This window comes from Dreissena polymorpha, chromosome 8, assembly GCF_020536995.1.
Source record: "Dreissena polymorpha isolate Duluth1 chromosome 8, UMN_Dpol_1.0, whole genome shotgun sequence".
Classification (NCBI taxonomy): domain Eukaryota; kingdom Metazoa; phylum Mollusca; class Bivalvia; order Myida; family Dreissenidae; genus Dreissena; species Dreissena polymorpha.
The window spans coordinates 18,018,292-18,039,688 of record NC_068362.1 but is presented as its reverse complement, the minus strand read 5'-3'; the positions used below and the strand labels follow the sequence as shown (position 1 = coordinate 18,039,688).

Genomic DNA, 21,397 nt, shown 5'->3' with positions numbered 1-21,397 from the left:
AGTGTAAGCGTACAAATAATTTACATGTCATAATCTGTATGTAAACAATTCGTAAATAATCAAACTTAAAAGTTTATGAGTACACGTCATAAGCTGTCTATATTATAAGGAAGAAAAACACAAATAATATGTAATTTTTTGTAAACTTGCTTCTAAAATCTATTGCAAATACTCATAACTTTACATGAGTTGTCGGAATAGTATTTATGTTGTACTTGTGTGTATCCAATAAAACAACTCAAATTCATTCGTCACATTAGAAAATAAGAAATTTTAGCAATTTAAGAGTTGATACAAAATTCCACATTCCAAGAGTACCCGGAGAGCAAACGCTAGCGACACGGATTATGGATTTTAATTTTAACGCGGAAATTAATTCTACACTACCGTATACAATCTCTTGCATATAATGTTAAACAAATAATTCACTTTTGATGTGTGTTTGACATAAAATATTTTAATTTCCTTCAGTACTAGAGATCAGACATTTTAGCTTTCCATGGCTGGCACTCCTCGACGCCTTCCATGCGACACTGGAACGCAAACGCCTGCGACAAACCGGAAAATAGTGCGCCCTGAATCCAAGCATTGCTCCATGATATTGCCTCCCCAGCTAGATACAGCGGATGTTCAGACGTCCAGAGGGGTTGCAGATGCTGCAGGTATTCGGACGGTTTCAGAGCCGCATAACCACCTTGTGCTGCGGGATCACTATACCAGGCCTGGACCTTTCCAACTTCAAACCAATCTTTCATCTCTGGGTGGATTTTGCTGATTTCGCACACGACAGTTGCAATAGCTTCTTCGTGACTTTGTGAGCCCAGAGCAAGGGCGTCCTGAGCCCTTGAGTACACCATCAATATACCACGTGCATAATCGGGAATGTCGGAGTCGTCGTCATCAGGATAATGGAGTTGACCGATGATATCAGATGTCTTGCTGAAACCTCCTTTACCGACATCCTTTTGCCAGAATATTGTCTTGCATTGCATCATGATCTTCGTTGCTGTGCCATACGTAACACCTGCTATTGCTTGTTGCTTTTCCTTGCAAAGAAACGGAATATCAATCTGACGAAGAAAATTCAGCAGGGCTGTGACGAAGACTGCATCACATTGGTAGTTTGCAGCACTTCCGGTAATGATATTCGTTCCACTTACATTCAGCTTGGAACCACATAGTACCTTTGTGATGCTTGAATCCATACACGACATTATTGCGTAGCTCAACATCTAGGTTCCATCCATGATCATTTTTATCAAGGAAGGCATTTGGTAGTGCAGACATGCCATCTTTTGGGGTCTGCAAATCATCTCGCCACCAACCGCCTAAGATATCTCGCAATGTCTCTACCAAAGATCCGCTGATGTTTGGTGAGTATGAAGATACCTAAGGCGAACAATACCATTATTTTATGTGGTGTCAATGCATTTTGAAATCAATTCAATGCTTTAGAATGTGTAAATAAAAATGTGTACAGAAAGACATTTAAATCATTGTACCTTGTAACCATCAATTGCTATCTCTGGCCATGGCTGAAGTTTCAGCTTATCGGGGCGTGAGTAGGTCTCGCTTCGGAGGAAGTCCTCAGTGGATAATTTGCTCCATTTCTCTACCCATCTTGTCCAGTCCTCTTCCGTTTGGTCGTGTCCAAGTTCCCTCATAACGGGTGTAATAGTTTGTTCAAAGTAGTCCACTAGAATGAATTACATGCATAATAATTTGTTTTATTATTAGAATACCCTCAAAGGGTAGGGTTATATTGGTGTCACTCTTTCCATTGGATGGTCGGAAGTTGTTTTTGTTTTTTAAACTGTGTCTGGAACAAAGTACATTAAGATGTCTCAAGCTATTAAGTGTATGTCATTACCATAAGTGTAGATATGCATGCAACTGTTTTCATGCGTAATGATCTACACATTCAGGCGCTATGTGCCCTTCAACTTAGCCATCTATATGACAGTGGTATCAAATGTTATAAATTTGTAGCATGAGCTACTTTATCAATTGTAAAAGCAATTCAATTGAAACTTCCGGTGGTTCATCCTCATGAAGCGAAGAAGTGCAAGACAATTTTGCATCTGGATTTATCATAAAATCCCTGAGTTATTTGCCCTTCATTATAGCTGTCCATGCGGCGAGGGATATTTTCACGTTTGAGACAAATATCTTAGTATTCTAAGTATTATGATTACATTAACACACAATGAAACTAAAAAAAACTCTATCATGAGAGAACTGCTTGTTATTATTCACTACTTTTATAACATAACACGACTATAAACATTATATGATAAAAAATTGGATCATCACCTTAGAACGGCCAATTCAAAGGATAAGGGTTCAAAAATGTTTCAGGGCTAACCGAACTTCACACACTAGTGTCGTGTAATATATATCACTGAAATGACCTTATAATTGAATATACAATTACAATGTAACATAATCATTACATATGCAAATTACTTTTCTACGGATGATAACAACTTACGTATTCCATTGATTCCTATTTTTCTTTTTAGATCTGAGCTTCCCTTCAGAAGTGTCCCATCCCATCCCTTCCAATACTTGTAACTGAAGTGCCCGTTTCTTTCATGAAAATCTGTCAAAGTGTGTTCAAAATACATTTGCAGTTGCTTATAATAGTAGTCGTAACTTTGATTAATGCATCAATTGTTATAATTACCTATTTTTGTTTCGGGCTAAAGTTTTGTTTGTGTTCATAAGTTTTTCTTTATTTCTCTACTCGTCAAATTATAAATATTATTAAAGTACATAGTGCGGTATTTAAAGCGTTTGTATTAACCAACCTCTAATTTTTATTTTGTCTCCATACAGGAACATGTAGGCATTTGGTTGGTAGTTCTGGAAACGTCGCATTTTAAAGGGGCCTTTTTACAGATTTTGGCATTTTTTAACTTATTCATTAAATGCTTTATATCGATAAATGTAAACATTGGATCGTAAAAGCGCCAGTAAAAAATCAATAATAAAATTAAAAAAAGGAAATGAACATTGCCCGGACCAGGTTTCGAACCAGTGACCCCTGGAGTCCTGCAAGAGTCCTGAAGTAAAAACGCTTTAGCCTACTGAGCTATTCCGCCGAGTACACAGTGGTACGTATTTTATACCTTATATAAGCAATCTTCGTAGTTTCACAAAATTTAACGACAAAAACAGAACTCTCCAAATTATTCAATCGTTTCGCGTTGCAACGCTTTATAATTTTTAGGTTTTAAAATCGTCAAAAGATGCATATAATGGCTATATTAGACCATGGTAAATGTTCAGTATTACTGTTTCCTCACAAATATCATAACTAAAACGAAAATTTGCGAATCTGAAACAACTTTTTTCAATTTTGTCAATTTACCAAAGCGTGAAAAGATCCCTTTAATACCAAAGTGCTCGCAATAGTGATGAGTTAGAAAGTGGTTTGGCGGCAGACGCATTGCTCCACCTAAATTGAAATGTTGTGTCTTGATGGTCAACAGCAAACTCTTAAAACAGGTATTTAACATCAACATAAACCCAATGCAATTTACTTAAATATTCCAATATAATAGCGTTGGGTAAAAAGGTTAATGTTTAATTACCATCGGAATGCTGTCCATCCGCGAAACCATGGTAGAATGTCTTGATTCTGCCTCCAACGCGATCCTGCAGCTCAAGGATGGTCACCTGAAGCATTTAAGTCACCGAATATTAAACACGCTTAATAATAAAACAACCAATAGCTTAAAATTAACAGTTTTTCCTAATTCTTCTTAGCACTTAAAGAAATTCAACCTATCAATTAAACACAGTCCCCATAATGTTCAATGGGTGTTTAAAATGGGTCAAATGTTTCATTTCATTTGGACAACCGTTTGTTCTCGTACTGTGAATATATAACGGTCATTGAGAATTCATACTCGGACGCAAAACAAGATGTATACTATGTAGAATGTCAATGGTTCGCAGGCACAAAGCGCCTAACGAAAACCTGATGGAAAAGGAATTTCAAAGTAGTATTTTTCCTTTGAAATTGTTTAAAATTGTAATTTGTGAACATCAATGACGGAATTTATATTCGGAACTTTATTTGAAATGTTCTTTTTAAATTTTTAATGTTTTTGAACTACTACCTATGTCGTCCATTATGCCATTGTTTGTATTTATTATTGAAATGTGCAAAAGATACGCGCAATTTGTTGCGACACGTCGAAGTAGCACTACGCTCCGTTATATAACACCGCAAATAAATTATAACAGATAATAAAACTTACATTGTGTCCAATTTGCACCAACTCGTAAGCAATGGCCAATCCGGAAATACCCGCCCCAACCACGATGACGTCCTTGACATTGGCTGGTTCCACCTTCACTTTATAGAGTGCCTCTGCATTCTTGTTATCGTACTCCTTCGCCCAGGCATATCTGAGACCGCCTTCATATATATATAGCCCATGCGTTCTTTAAACAAGTCATCTTGTTGAATGAATGCTTCGCCCACTTTTGAGCTTTAAAAGCAAAACAAATACAAAACAGTGGTATTATCAATATTAAAATATTTATAAACAGTTGTTTACACCGTCAGTTGCGATCAGCCTTCGTTCACTTGTCAACTATATGGACTCATATTTTAACAAACTAAGATGTCTTGCCATATCTATATAAATATGTGCACAACAAGTTTATATTGCACTTTTTAAGTAATATACAATGTATTTGAACACACATGCACTTAATCAAGCATTTACATGTATTTGTGACCAGACTCATGTTACGTATGCATAGGCCTTTGGTATCAACATCAGTATAGGATTTTAATACCGTAGAACTTCTTTTACTAGAGCTATCATGTGGATGACAGAGGGTATCGAGTTAACAATGTGTCCGTCGTACGAAGTTCGAAGTATATTATGAACGTTTAATCATCGGAGTAACAGATACATAAGTCGGCAACATAGATTTCAACAATGTTCAATGTTCAGTTTTTATTCTACCATCTGTGTGTGCCTCCATGGCTTTTCGTTGAAATTCAGAGGTCCCGGGTTTGATCCCGGGTTGGGGCAAATACATGCCAGTCATGTTTCAGTGGAATGCTGACTGACAAATAAAGGCTTAGCCCGGCATTAAGACGTTAAGAAAAAATTGTAAAGTAAAATGCACACTTTGTGCAACTGCTTAGTTGTCAGTATTATTGTGTATATAACCGATCATATAATTTTATGTTAAAAATAACAGAACATCAATTAGGCTATTTACGCGAATATAATTCGTTTCATTAGCATGTATGTTTAGAAAAGGTCCCGATAATCCATTCGTAGCCATGACAAGCAACATGAACAAAACCGTAACTGAAGTTTTGTTATTTTAATCCCATCAGATCTTAATTGTTTTAGTAGCAATAAATGATTCGAGCAAGTCACAATCGTTTAATTAATTCACCAAACGTATATTTGCAGCTCTAGCTAACACATTAAATATAAACTTGCACATAAATCTTACCTGCACAAAACGTTATACAAAAAATCTTACCTTTTTTCTTGATTTTTCCAAAAGTGGAGACTGCGTCCCCCGCACGAATTGTTCGCACTGTACATTTCAATCCGAAGTTGATCAATACGTCGCATGGTCAACTATTGAGAGGCCTTATATATCTTTGTGGTTGCGACAAGTTCTTGCTAAATAAGGATATATTTACTTCATTTCGTGGAAGTATAATGTAATTAAAACGGCCGTTATTTTTCTTATTTGGTTTTCGGTAATCTTAACAGAAACAACATTTACTTTAAATACTTGCATCATGATCATCATCATGATCATCATGATCATCATGATCATCATCATCATCATCATAATCATCATCATCATCATCATCATCATCATCATCATCATCATCATCATCATCATCATCATCACATCATCATCATCATCATCATCATCATCACCATCATCATCATCATCATCATCATCATCATCATCATCATCATCATCATCATCATCATCATCATCACCATCATCATCAACATCATCATCATCATCATAATCACCACCACCACCATCATCATCATCAGCATAACCATCATCATTATCATCACCACCACCACCACCATCATCATCTCATCATCATCATCATTATCATCATCATAACCTTGTCCGGTCTTGCCGTTTGGAGGAAATGCAGACAGTGGAACAGAGTTTCTCGGCCAGTCAGGTCTATTTTGGACTGTTGGGATTTGCTCATCCATGCAGAAGGATGTCCACTCTTTCACATAGTCCATCGAGCTTTTCATCTGACGGCCTCGACGGGGATTCCATCTGGCATGCCCTGGAACACGCTCTTGCATAGAGAGTCGTGCCTGTTGACGTACCCAAACGAAGCCACCTTTCGTCGTTTGATTATCGCCAAGAGGGGCTCTTGAGGACCAACAATTGCTGTTGTCATGTCCAGGAAGTACTTGTTGGTCTTGTGCTCTAAGTAGGCGACGGTCTTTCTCGCTACCGTACAGAAGGATGGAGACTACATGAGTCTGTGCTTGGTGGCAAAGCTGATGGAGCTGCCTGTCCACAAACTACACGCCTAATCTGGCCATCGAGCCTGTTGCCATGGCAATTCTTATTCGGATCTAAACGGTACTAGTACCACCCATTGACAGGGTTATTAAAGAACTTGAAGCTGGTCACTTCTTTCATCTTCTTGCCGATAATGGTGATGGCTGCACTGATATTGTTCGTGCTGTAGACCTGCTTCGTGCTGACATCCATCCAGTATGCTCCTGCTATTTCATCGAGTATGTTGGGCAGGTCAAGTTGGAGTTGCGTCTGCAACTGATAGAGATGGAAGGGTGGTGGTCTTGAACAGACTCCTGAATTATCCTCTTAACAACATGACTTAACAGAACAGGGGAGAGCAGACATCCCTTACGGATGCCAATTTATGTCCTGAAGGTATCATTCATCTATGCATGGAAACGGTTGCTGGCGTTTCCGTCGAGTTCTTGGATGACTTGCATCATCCCTTCGTGTATGTTAAAGACCATAGATCATCATGACACACGCGGCCAATGCTTTCTTTACGTCGATGAGGTGTAAGGGCTCACGTTTGGGTTGCAGTTGTTGAAGACTGAAAAATTTGTTTCACTGTGCTCCAGCTCTGAGTTATGCCTTCTCTACCGCCAGCAGTTACTCCGCATTGTCTTGCATTCGGTTGATGATATAGCGTAGCATGACTTTGCTGGGATTTCAGTTGACGCTGATGGCGCTGTAATGTCTGCACAGCTTGAGATTGTCGTTTGTCGGTAGGGATATGACCAGAGACTTGGTCCAACCTTTGGGTCTCTTCTACTCCTCCCAGATCTCCTTTCATAGTACCGACATTGCTACAGTCGTTGCCACTCTTCCGAAGAAATTGCTGTCATCAGACTACGCGTTGCCCCTGCAATTCTGCCTTTAGTATCTAAGGGCTTTCGTCGTCGGGCATGGTATGGGATCTTTCTAAAAGAGACATGGGTCGGGTTGAATCGGGTAGTTAACGAGGTCGCTGCAGTATTACGTCCATCTGTTCAGGGCCTGAACATTGTTAATATATTTTTAAAGCGTTCATGATATAATTATAATTTACATACCTTTGTTCTATTGACCTAATATGTTATACGTTTAGAAAAGGGGAGAAAATACTTAAATAGATAATCCGGTATAAAATTGCCACTCGCCAATATAAGTTTAAAGTTACAATCAAGCAAATAATATATCACCTCCTAAGAAAAAAATGTTTGATTAAACGTAAACAATGCAAGTGTAGTGAATATGGAAATGTTGCCATCCTTGACAAGAAGCGTGTGTGAAATACGAATGGAACGGCTACAAGGAATATGCATTGTCTGGATTTTAATGAAATGTGCGTAAATTTTAAATAAGTTAGCTTGTCATTTCAGAAACATTCCGTAAGTTGAATCATAGCGTTCTAAAACAATAACCCTAAGCAGACATTGAACATGAATCTGTTTTATAAACCAATCCACTCTCACATCAATCAAACCATGTTTGTAACTTCCCAGTTTAAACAGTCCAAGAATATCGTAAGTTTTCTTTCTTAATCTTGACAAGTGAATTCAATTTTATGAAATGAGTTGAATACTGTCTGTTCCCAGATTACCTTTCGCTTGTGTTGTTTATAACGAAAACGGACTGTCCTTACTTAAAATAACTTTCTAAAATTATTTATCAAGACACTTCATCAATTATCTTACAATGTTCTTGTAATTTAATTGTGATTGTTATTTAAAATTTTGACTTAAACTTCTTATTGCATTTTCCATTGCCCGACATCAAGGAATAAACTCTTAAGAGTAGTAAGCACATAGACGCATTAACATGTTTGCAATGCATGTGCGCAAATTGTCGTCCCATATTGGTCTGTGCAGTCTACACATGCTAATCAGGGACGACACTTTCCGCTTTTATGATAATTTTCGTTTCAGGCAATTATCTTCATAGCAAAAATCCAGTGTAGGCGGACAGTGTCGCCCCTTATCAGCTTGTGCGGAATGCACAGGCTTATCTTGGACGAAACTTTACGCCCATGCATTAAACCCCCTTATCACAGAGCACTGCTCAATCATAAGGTAAATGTGCTGATTGAAGACAACCTATACTGAGCCTGTTTTAAATAAGGTTTGCATGTCTCTTTTGTTCCTTTTTTTAAATAAACAGGTCGTAGTAATTTTAATTGTATATGTATTTGTCTAGATTTGGTTCGTTGCTCCCGAAAACAAACGCTTTATTGTGTTGGCCTTGTGGTAGTTCGACCGCTGTCGAATATGATCCTACATTTTATCTGATTGTTTTGCATATTTGTTTTTAAAGGGACTTGTTCAAAGATTTTGTTCAGAAAATAAACCTGCAAACGAAACTTTTAAATGTTGAATAATCTTAAATAATTATATTATCAAAATTTAAAAATGCTTTTGAGTTTGCCTGGATTCGAACCTGGTTCCATGGTGAGCGATTCTTACACCAGATTGGAAAATTTGATGGCGCTTACCGCACGACATCCGACGATGAACGCCGCACGTATGCCAGTCCAGAATAGCTTACCTTCGACACTTGGTTCTACGGTGTGCTAAACAAAACAACAATTGACACTTCCAATAGGCATTAACACGCGCAATGTACGTTACGATCTAATGATATGTATTGGAGCATGCCGCGTATGTAGGATATGGCATTTGGTTTTCTGAATGTACATACTACATTGTGATCCTGACATATACATATAATTAGTAAAATTGTCTTAAATTATTGTCTGTTCTACAGCATATTGCAAATAATTTTATTTTAAAGATTTATTTAAACGAATATATAAACTTAAATTCATAAATATATGTTACAGTTATTTTTTTACCTTAAATAAATACAGCTTGCTTTCCCGAAATTTATAAAAGTTCCCTCATTCAACTGGTAGTTAATGTGTTCCTCTGCAAGGCTCTACATCTTATTTAAGAGTGATGTTTACGCTGAAAGTTTTTGATAAACGGAAATACGAGTTGTGGTAAAACAACTTTAACTTTATAACACGATGCAAAATATTTAAACGCAACTACCCATATTTAGCATTCCACGAACATAATTACTTTGGTATCAACACATTTTGCACAATCATGATCTGAATACTTGGAAGTGTACATGTTGGGTAAAGGTAATTAATATGTCCGTGGAATGTAAATGTGCAATCACTGGAAAGGCTGTAGCTTGGTAACGCAATTTGTTAATATTAGTGTAACTGAAGTGAGAAATATGAGCCGTGCTCTGTGAAAAGGGGGCTTAATGCACATGCGTAAAGTGCCGTCCCAGATTAGACTGTGTAGTCCGCACAGGCTAATCAGGGACGAAACTTTCCACCTAAACTAAATATGTGCTAAGAAGAGACCTTCTTTAAACAAAAAATAAAAAAAGCGTAAAGTGTCGTCCCTGATTAGCCTGTGCGGACTGCAAAGGCTAATCTGAGACGTCACTTTACGCACATGCATTACACCCCTTTTCTCAGACCACGGCTCATATGTTTTACTCCGCATTGTTGTTCTCATCAGATTATAAAAGTCGTGTACAGTATCTCCACCCATAAATCAGTTGTATAGAAATTCCTTACGTAAAAAGCCATATTTACTACATTGCAAAAAATGCATGATATTCACAATCAATTTCAGATATCTTTTTTTCGTTAAACCAAAAATTACATATTCTCAAATTATATGCAACTTCCTACCAACTTCACTATTTAATGTTTGGTTGGAGCACCTAAAGGCTGTCTTATATTTGAGTGAAATTTCCAACTGCAAATACATTTGGGTGTTAAGTAGAAACTTTTTATAATGATACATGTAGATGCATTGTTAATGTCATTGTGCCAATTATGGGTGACGCAATCAATTATACGCTGGCGAAAAGTGTATACAACTAAATCTACATTGCCAATATCCTGAGAGATCCAGACGAACCCGAAGCCTTATCTAAATATTATGGATTTGACATTTGTTACCCAGCAATTACGCCCGCGTCATCTATTGTTATAAGCATATTATAGCATTGTTTGGGAAATCTATTGTTAGGCATCACAATAGCTTACACCAATATTTATGCAATTAACAAAATACATGTATGCAACAGATAAAGTCAGTCAGACATTCGCCAATGACGATACAGGGATTGGTATTTGTCCTAATATGCAAACGGCTTTAACAACATTTACTTTGGACAGTTTCAATTGTATTTACATATTCATAGCGCCATATCTGGGAGCCGTAGAACAATATTGGATTTACTATGCTATCAAAAAGTAAACAAAAAGTTCCTTATTATGGAAGTTTCTGGAAGTTTCCAAAAGTCGTTGTATAACTATAGATTGAAAATATTGCTTTTGGGACTTGTGAGTTTAGTTTATTTGAGAAAAAAACAGACAAGCATATGCGATCTATAAGCATGGGAAAATATGCAATAATTAAATATTTCATTTTAGATTGAGAAATATTAAGATGTTATCCAACGCCAACAAAGTTACAGCACACTTAACATCGGTTAAAAGGAAACGTAAATTTCATAATTATCGCTATATTAAATCTTACAAAAAACACAACTTTTTAAGTGGTTTGTGCTGTTGAAACTGTATAATCATGTCGCCTTACCATTTTAACTATTTATTTTTTATTTAAATGACATTTTAATGACATTTTAAAATCGATGAAATAATGCATGAATCCTGTTCTTGGTATAACACATCACCGTTTTAATATTATATTTAAATTAAATCGAAATTCAGTTACAAGAGATTAACTGTTTCCGCTGCTTTGATATGGATACATGCTCATTCGCAATTTGTATTTAACACTTTTATGGCTTAACGTTAGATACTAACGAGACGTGTTCACAGCTTTTGTAACTTTTTTAGGGTTGTCAAAAGAAATAAGTAATTGATACATGTACACATCGTAACTTAAGAGCTCCATTATGATTTCAAACAGAATTTTTGAAAACAAAAGTTTTGCCCAACTGGGCTCAAAATCCTGACCTTTCGATTGAAAAGATACCCTTTGTATGGGTCTTCGTAATTAGTGTTATTTCGCCACATGATGTACAGTGTAGTTTATGTATACAAAATTGATATGTGACAAATAGTTGGAAAGTAATCATTTTGAAATCTTTGCGAATAAGTCCCTTTCTGTGGAAGTGTCCATTATCGTTGTCAGGGATACTTTTAAATGTTAACCTTCGCAAGAACGCGAGCTCGACGCTTAAGCCGGTTTGTGACGCCGCAGAGACGTGTAGCCGCATATACGTTTCGCGTTTTGTCTAGGCATAGACCAATCTCTAGGCTGGTTCCCGTCAAATCTCTGCGCGGAGGTTTGGCATAGGCAGGTCGGCCTTGTTTATGCGGCGACGTTCAACACATACACATGTCGTCCGTTCTGTGGGGCGCACGTGTACAAAGTTGCGCATAGACAGGTTTTGCTGAAATAATTCATCATTCAATACACATTTGGTCATATAATTACACCAGTAATAATGATTATTATGATAGTTCAAATCTTTGTCAGAATGAACTTCTTTACAAGAATCTTGTTAACAATAATAGCGCTACCTTTCTTTCAGATCTGGTTACATCGTGATAGATCTTGGTAAAATATTTGTAGAGTTTTAAACTTAAGCAAGAAGAAATGGGAACAGAAAACGAGATACTCATATATACTATACTTCAAATAATTCCACATATTTTTAGTTTGATAACTTTCCATAAATCTTGTTACTCTATGGGACGGTGTAAAGAATAACTCCACTTACTGTAGCGTAGTGCTATACTTTAACTTTATAAGTATGATAACACAACTCAGTCATTTCATAACACTAATTTTATTTGAAACAAAGTTCTATTAATTTACAATCTCAAGTTATTAATAATTTCAAAAGACTTATAAAATAACATAACAAAAACCTATCCTACCTCCTTACACTAGTGTCCTGTCATGCCTTCGGGTAAGCATTATATAGGCCGAGATGTATATACTTGACATCTGGCATCATACGGAAACATGTATCCTTTGATTAATTAATTTGATATAAGTATAAGGTACACTGCCCTGCCTATCTGATCGTTTAAGTCTTTCGTGTTCAATTATGATTGTCAATATGTAGACAGCGCTCCCAAGCTATATTCGTCCGTATGTTACGTACAACTACAACTCGCGACGGGTTTTATCGTGCAGTTCCATCATGGCCTTCATATCTGAATGCCAATCTAAACAATACCCCGTCATTGGTGTATTTATCTTACGACTGAATATATTTCCATGCACCCCGATGCCAGATTGTATCTTTGTCTGTTCAATATTGGTTATAGAGAGAATTTGCCAACTGAGTTTCTAATGTTTATACTTTCAATGTTTACAGAATTTAGTCTATTGATATATAATGCATGAATAGTATTTATTTAGTATTTATTATTATATTTGCTTTGATAACTTTATAATCAATCTTGCTATGCGACATTACACTGTTTTTGGAGTTTCATTAGTTCTATATTAAAGACGATCATGCCTCTCCGACAGATTGCTGAAGTTGCATTTTATTAACGAATCAACTTAACATCATTCAGTATAAGTCACGTCAGACCTCTGCAACCCACGCTGAATAATATTCATAAATATAATTAAAGGGGCCTTTTCACGTTTTGGTAAATTGACACAATTAAAAAAAGTTGTTTCAAATTCGCAAATTGTCGTTTAAGTTGATATTTGTAAGGAAACAGTAATACTGAACTGAAATATCCATTATATGAACCTTTTGGATATTTAAACCCCTGAAAATTATAAAGCGTTGCAACGCGAAACGATTGAATAATTTGGAGAGTTCTGTTGTTGTCGTTATATTTCGTGATATTTCGTGATACTACGAGGATTACTTATATAAAGTATAAAAAACATTTTTCGGATGCCCAAGTGGTCTAAGAGGTAGTTTTTACTCCATGACTCCAGGGGTCAGTGGTTCGAGCCTTGATGAGGTTCTTTTTTTCTTCTTTTTTTTAATTTTATTCTAGATTTTTATTGAAGCTTTTAAGATTAAATGTTAACATTTATAAATATAAAACATTTAATGACAAGCTTCAATACATGCCAAAATCTATGAAAAAGTCCCTTTAATGCAAATATGAGTATTTGCATTACGGGTAGATTTACGTGGGTTGTTTCACATAGAAATAGGAGTCTCTTTTTAAGAACGCGAACAGGATATGCTTTAAATATCGCTAACGATGAACGGTTCACATACCTTCTAACCCATCCAGTACAATCGCATGCGTAGGTTTTGATCTATTCTTCTGAAATATTTTAAATGGGCCTTTTCACGTTTTGGTAAATTGACAAAATGAAAAAAAAAATGTTTCAGATTCGCAAATGTTCGTTGTAGTTATCTATACTCTACCAATATATGGGGCTTTAATCAACATCTTTTTAAAAAAATGCTTCGTTCCCGAGCGGCGACACGTAAATGATCGTGGTATTTATATGAGCCGTGCTCTGTGGAAAGGGGGTTAAAGGAATGTGCGTAAAGCGTCGTCCCAGATTAGCCTGTGAAGTCTGCACAGGCTTATCAGGGACGACACTTTCCGCCTAAAGTTAACTTTTGCTAAGAAGTGACTTTCCTTAAACGAAAAATTACATAATAAAAAATAATAAAAGCGGAAAGTGTTGTCCCTGATTAGCCTGAGCGGACTGCACAGGCTAATCTGGGACGATACATTACGCACATGCATTAAACCCATCTTTCTCAGATCACGGCTCAAATTAGATTTCAGACATGGACCGATGTAATGCATGTCCGTTTGTTATGATACGACGCTTCACTCTTGATTGTAATCTGCTCACTATTTAAAAGTTATGGTTGCAACGATCTGAAGGTCTGATCTCCAGTTCAGAAATGAATACATACGGTACGATGGACATTTCCCTAACATCCCTCCTTTGCCTATATAACAAACAAACACAAATATGTTTTTTGGTACTTGCCTTTGGGACTCGCATACCGGGTGTCCGTTAATTATTAGACTAAACATCATAACAAACATCATCAAACCGTGCAACATACATCACATAGTAGCTCGTATGATTATAAATCTTTCCTCATCATACAGTGCAATTCAATGTCAATTTAGTTCGTAACATCTATCATCAATTCAATTTTATATATCATTTCCATTATATGAAATATTCACAAATTACAATAAAAATGACATGTAAACCATTCGAGTTCCCAGGGTTGGATGACACAAATGGACAAATGATCATCCATGCACGAATATCCGTGTGCTTCTACTGCACCCTCTAACTGCAAATACATACTGAATGGAAAGTCTCAATAAATTTCAAACTTCGAAAATTATATTTCCATTGCATCTCTCATGTGCCCATATAACAAACGCACACAAATATGTTGTTTTGGGGCACTAGAGGCTGTGACTATAGATCGGGCCACTGACATTAAATACTTGCAAAGCAATACCATAATACAAACTATTTTTCTTAATGTTTACATAAACAGTAACAAGCATTAACACTAAAGTCACCCTTAGCCTGTCATCAACAGAATCCTTAACACAACCATCATTCGCGGACTCACTGGACGTTACGTTAAACATACGATCAGGAATCCCCATGTAAGCTGCCGCCGATCTCAATAAATGTAAACCATAACATTAATTATATATCACTCACAAAAGGTTGCATAGCATCAATTACAAATTTTCTTAAATTGTTTCATGATAAATGTTTATTACATCGCCTCACGTTCAAACCATCTTTTGTTTTTGACAGTCGAGAGAAAACAAAACATTCTGAATCACTAAGTATTTGAGTCCAGGCACAATATACTTCAAGATTAAATCCTGGGCATAATACAGAATCTGTTTTAGCTACATGTACCAATGCTCCATCCCGAAACGTGTCGGTATTGGATAACTGAATAAAATTACTCATATAAATAATTATTTTATCACATCTCTTTCAATGAAACAGCTATCATAACTTCTTCAAATGCACCATAGGAGAGTAACTGTGCACACATTGTTTTTGGATTATACACATTATTTTCTTGATACAACTAGTGAAAACCCTTATCAGTAAAGATACAGATATTGGTTCTTTTTTTTCAAAGGTTTGCTCAGTTTCTTAACAGCAGCCTCAAACACATTTTAACTAAATTACAAACCTGTTGGTGAGTGCTAGTTCAACAAAACATGATACCTGTTTATACTATTAAAAGCATCCTCAATAGGAATTGGTGGCTGAGGAGTTTGCTTTAAATATGTGAACTATAAAGCACATAAAACGCCTTAACGGGCAAAATATCCTCACTGGTAAACTCATTACTCAAAGCCCAATTACACTTTTAAGCCAAATGAAACATACAGCATAAGTAGGTAGGTAGGCAGGCAAACATTGAAAGAAAATTGAAGCTGACAAGTCAATTGAACTTAAATGAACAATGGCAATGATGATACATTGATATAGATGAGTACTATACAAAAACATGAGGAAATCACGAAACCTCAAATATTATAAATCACAATTCACAATTCACAAATCACAATTCATGTCATGAAAGTCATTCGTCAACAATTATATACACTTCAATCTTGATAGACCCCATATGTGCTCATTTGGGAAGTTTTATCCTATAAAATAAACAATGGCACAATTAAAGGTTGGTATTACATGCTTAAAGAATAGAATGTTGTTGGCTAATGTAAAATAAATAACAAGAGCACCGCCTTGCGGTTGCAGACCGCTCATCTATTTTTCTTTTTAAAGGTGTAGGGGCCTATCTCAATTTCAATCACAAAGGAGGGAGGGATGGAGTGGAGAGGGCTGTTTAGTGTGGGGTGTGGTCATTTATTACATTATTTTCCAAAAATGCAAACAAAATGCAAACAAAATATTTTGTCTTGGGGGGGAATTCTTGGGTGGGATGGTTGGACGGTATTTCAAAAATTTCAAAAATAAAATAATAAAAATAAATATTTGTGTTTTTTAACCATGTTTGAAAAAAACAAGAGATGTGTTTGTCAGAAACACAATGCCCCCTATTGCGCCGCTTTGATTTTATTTTTTTTACCTTTGAACTTGAAGGATGACCTTGACCTTGAACTTCCACCACTCAAAATTTGCAGCTTTATGAGAAGGCCGCTTTGAAATATTATTTTTTTTACCTTTGACCTTGAAGGATGACCTTGACCTTGATGGATGACCTTGACCTTGAACTTCCACCACTAAAAATGTGCAGCTTTATGATAACGCCGCTTTGAAATTATTATTGTTTTGACCTTTGACCTTAAAGGATGACCTTGACCTTGAAGAATGACCTTGACCTTGAACTTCCACAACTCAAAATGTGCAGCTTCATGAGAACGCCTCTTTGATTTTGTTTTATTTTTTTTACCTTTGACCTTCAAGGTTTACCTTGACCTCGAAGGATGACCTTGACCTTCAACTTCCACCGCTCACAAGGTTCAGCTTCATGAAAACACCGCTATAAAAAAAAATGACCTTTGACCTTGAAGGATGACCTTGACCTTGAATTTCCACCACTCACAATGTGCAGCTTCATGAGAACGCAGCTTTGAAATTAATTTTTTGACCTTTGACCTTGAAGGATGACCTTGACCTTGAATTTCCACCACTCAAAATGTGCAGCTTCACGAGAAACACATGCATGCCAAATATCACGTTGCTATCTTCAATATTGAAAAAGTTGTGGCCAATGTTGAAGTTTTCGGACGGACAGACGTCATATATTTTACATTTGACCTTGAAGGATGACCTTTACCTACATCTTTTACCACTCAAAATGTTCAGTTCCGTGAGATGCACATGCATGCCAAATATCAAGTTGCTATCTTCAAGAGTGAAAAAGTTATGGCCAATGTTAAAGTTTTTGGACGGACGGACAGACACCATATATTTGACATTTGACCTTGAAGGATGACCTTTACCTTCACCTTTCACAACTCAAAATGTGCAGCTCCGTGAGATGCACATGCATGCCAAATATGAAGTTTCCATCTTCAATAATAAAAAAATATGACCAACGTTTAAGTTTTTTTTCGGACGGACGGACGGACTGACACACTTACTGACATACTGACTGACTGACTGACTGACTGACTGACTGACTGACTGACGGACAGTTCAACTGCTATATGCCACCCTACCGGGGGCATAAAAAACTTATGGGGGTATTTAGGGGGGATTCGGGGGGTAGGTTCGGGGGGATTCTGGGGGCGTGGGGATTGGTTTGGACGGAGTCAATTGTGGTATGTCAGGTAAGAGTTGTTTTGTCAAAGTATCAATCGAATCTAATCATAAACAAAGAAGTTATGGCAATTTTAGCAAAATTTAATAATTTGACCTTGAAAGTCAAGGTCATTCAAAGGTCAAGATAAAATTCAACTTGCCAGGTACAGTACCCTCATGATAGCATGAAAGTATTTAAAGTTTAAAAGCAATAGCCTTGATACTTTAGAAGTAAAGTGGATCTTAACACAAAATGTAACCATATATTCAAAGTTACTAAGTCAAAAAAGGGCCATAATTCCGTAAAAATGAAAACCAGAGTTATGCAACTTGTCTTTTACTGTCCCCTTATGATAGTTTGCGAATGTTCCAAGTATGAAAGCAATATCTATGATACTTTAGGGGTAATGTGGACCAAAACACAAAACTTAACCGAATTTTGAAGTATAAAGGGCCCATAATTCCATCAAAATGCCTGTCAGAGTTACATAACTTTGCCTGCACAGTCCCCTTACGATAGTTAGTAAGTGTTGCAAGTATGAAACCAATAGCTTTGATACTTTAGGAAAAAAGTGGACCTAAACACAAAACTTAACCAAATTTTTAATTTTCTAAGTATAAAAAGGGCACATAATTCTGTCAAAATGCCAGTCAGAGTTACATAACTTTGCCTGAACAGTCCCCTTACGATAGTTAGTAAGTGTTGCAAGTATGAAAGCAATGGCTTTGATACTATAGGAAAAAAGTGGACATAAACACAAAACTTAACCAAATGTTCAATTTTCTAAGTATAAAAAGGGCACATAATTCTGTCAAAATACCAGTCAGAGTTACATAACTTTGCCTGCACAGTCGCCTTATGATAGTTAGTAAGTGTTACAAGTATGAAAGCAATAGCTTTGATACTTAAGGAATAAAATGGACCTTAACACAAAACTTAACCAAAATTTTCAATTTTCTAAGTATAAAAAGGGCACATAATTCTGTCAAAATGCAAGCCAGAATTATCTAACTTTGCCTGCCCAGTCCCATCATGATAGTAAGTAAGTGTACCAAGTTCGAATGCAATAGCATTGATACTTTATGAGAAAAGTGTACCTAAACGCAAAACTTAACCGGACGCCGACGCCGACACCAACGCCGACGCCAAGGTGATGACAATAGCTCATTTTTTTTCAAAAAATAGATGAGCTAAAAAAGGAAAAGCTTTCTTCGTAGCAACATGAAATGCAGACTTAATGACCCATGAAAGCTGTTCTGATCTCAGGATACAAATTGGTGTTTAAGTGAGGATCCTTTGAAGCGTACTTTACATTGACCGGACTGGATATGCAATTCTTTTGATCCAAAAGTACATTTGGAATTTTTATTCAGTGCGGTGGTATACTTTGCCTTTTTTAAAAATTCCATTTTGTATTTCCTTCGTAAACATAATACACATAATCTTTGCGAATAACATAATATGTAAATATACACACAATAAGTACGTTTGTTTCACAATGTTTTTCTACATTATGGTACATATCATTTTTTAAAGACTATGATTGGTGTGTATGAGGCATGTGTATTTTGCATATTACATATATCTAGAGATACATACATTGAGCAAAAATGTTTCACAAAGTATTTTATATTAATTGTGATACATAGCATCTGTAAAGACAGTGGTTGGTGTGAAATGAATATGTTTGAATTAGTTTCCAACATTATTGAAAAATTTTCAAATATGGTGTAGCATTAAACAGGTCAATAAAGATAATAAAACAAATATACACAAAAATAAAGAAAAGTGGGTGTTTGCTGCTTTAAGGTAGGTGTATTTATGTAAGAGAGTATGTGTAAAGACGTTTCAGGGTAGGTGCATTAATTGAGTACTTTGCCTGCTTTAAGTGGAGTTATCATGATGTTAGGATTAAGGGGAAGAGAGCAATTATCAAATCTATTAAGTATTTTTGAATCGCCAAAGTCAAAAATAAGTGTCGAGATTATGGAAAATTTAACTTCCACTGAAGAGGGACAATTATCTCCCGAGAATTCTAAGTGTTGGATTCATGATGGACGTTGCAGACATGGGATTTGTGCAACAATCATACTAACCGTGATATCCAGAATCAGAGTACTAGAGAATCTAGGATTGAAACATATTTTAAACATCTGTACGTGTACACTATTAGAATCGAAGTAAAAAATAAACAAAGGCGAGTAAGTTGTTGTTGTCATGTTTGGTAGAGGAGGTAAAGTAGTGGTTGTTGTCGATGGTGCTTGTGTAGTGTAAATGAAACTTGGCAGATTTGCAGCTTGTACTGTATGAGTAATGTATGAACGTGCTAGCAAAGAAGCTAAAATACAGGCAGAGGACTGACACTGTTGATAAAATGAAAGCAGGGGTCATTTCGTCCATGTCATAGTCTTTGAGGGCAAGAATAGGTTTTGTTAATGAGCTATATATTTCTTGGTTATTTTTAGCAGCCTCTTCCATTTTCTTAAGGTTAACAGTGTTAATTCTGTCTGTGGCAAGACATGTGAAATGCACCATAGGCTTCAATAATCGATAAAGACTCATCATTGAATTTTTTTTGGAGTAGAGCGAGATTTACAGGGTGCAGGACAGTGACTGGAATAAAGTGGTGATGACAGTAAGATAGCCTTGGCGGGATATAAGATGAGAAAGTTTAAATGGAACAGTTGCATGGGACAGTAATGATACAGAAATTGCAACCCGAAACATTAACACTATTGTCAGGACAATCAAGTGCTATGTCAGAGGTGTTGAATACTATAACATGAGTTTCGTTTAATTGGGTTACTGCAGAGAAATATCCAAAAGTTCAATTGTTAGATTTGTTTCCTGTGAAAAGGGAAATCGGAAAAGCATAATACAAGCTAAGGCAGGCATTGATATTGTCAGTTAATAGCTCAACATATTTGTTAATATATTGTGATATGGCAATAAATTGAGGGATGTTAGTTATCTGGGTAGCATGAGTAGAGAAGGAGTTTAGTGGCACTGGGGAAATGATTATTTTGTAGATGTCAAAGATCATGTTGGTATGCACATTGCAAAATAGGCAATTTGACGGTTATGACGATTGTCTGATTAGCTTTGAAGAAAACGAAGCGTACTTGTTCATAGTAATAAAACGGGTCATTGAAGGTTTGCCTATAATGTTTTGTGTGAAGCTATTCACTCATGTTTCAAAGATGGTCCTCCAAAATGTTGTATGGAATAATCATTGTTGAGAGTTTACCTTGAGTTAAACTTAGTTTACCATCAATAAGTGATCCTTATGCAAGTTAGAATACTGTAAAGTTTTTGCTCAAACATGAGTTACTTTAAATTGAACCTGCTGGATCCTGATGAAATTAACCGTGAAATTGCAACAATTGTGTCATGATTACTTTGAATTCCTCTAATAATATTTGAAAATCTTGCATCAAAGTGTACCATAAATGAAAGTAGAAGTTTTGAATCATTGGCGAAACCTATTTCCATATTATATTTCTTGTTTATTAGCAGATTTACTCTTGCTATAACTTTTTCTACATCATCAGAATTTGCGAGGCCAAATAGTCCT

The 21,397-nt window shown here is 36.1% G+C and overlaps 1 protein-coding gene across 1 annotated transcript; it reads right to left on the bottom strand.

Moving 5' to 3' along the window:
• Positions 1-473: 473 nt before the first annotated feature.
• LOC127840355 (L-amino-acid oxidase-like) lies at positions 474-6,269 on the bottom strand. The gene is made up of 5 exons (XM_052368764.1): positions 6,140-6,269; positions 4,269-4,429; positions 3,597-3,681; positions 1,503-1,696; positions 474-1,166 (listed from the first exon to the last, which is right to left on the bottom strand). The coding sequence occupies exons 1-5, from the start codon at positions 6,267-6,269 to the stop codon at positions 474-476; spliced, it is 1,263 nt and encodes a 420-aa protein (XP_052224724.1).
• Positions 6,270-21,397: the final 15,128 nt, after the last annotated feature.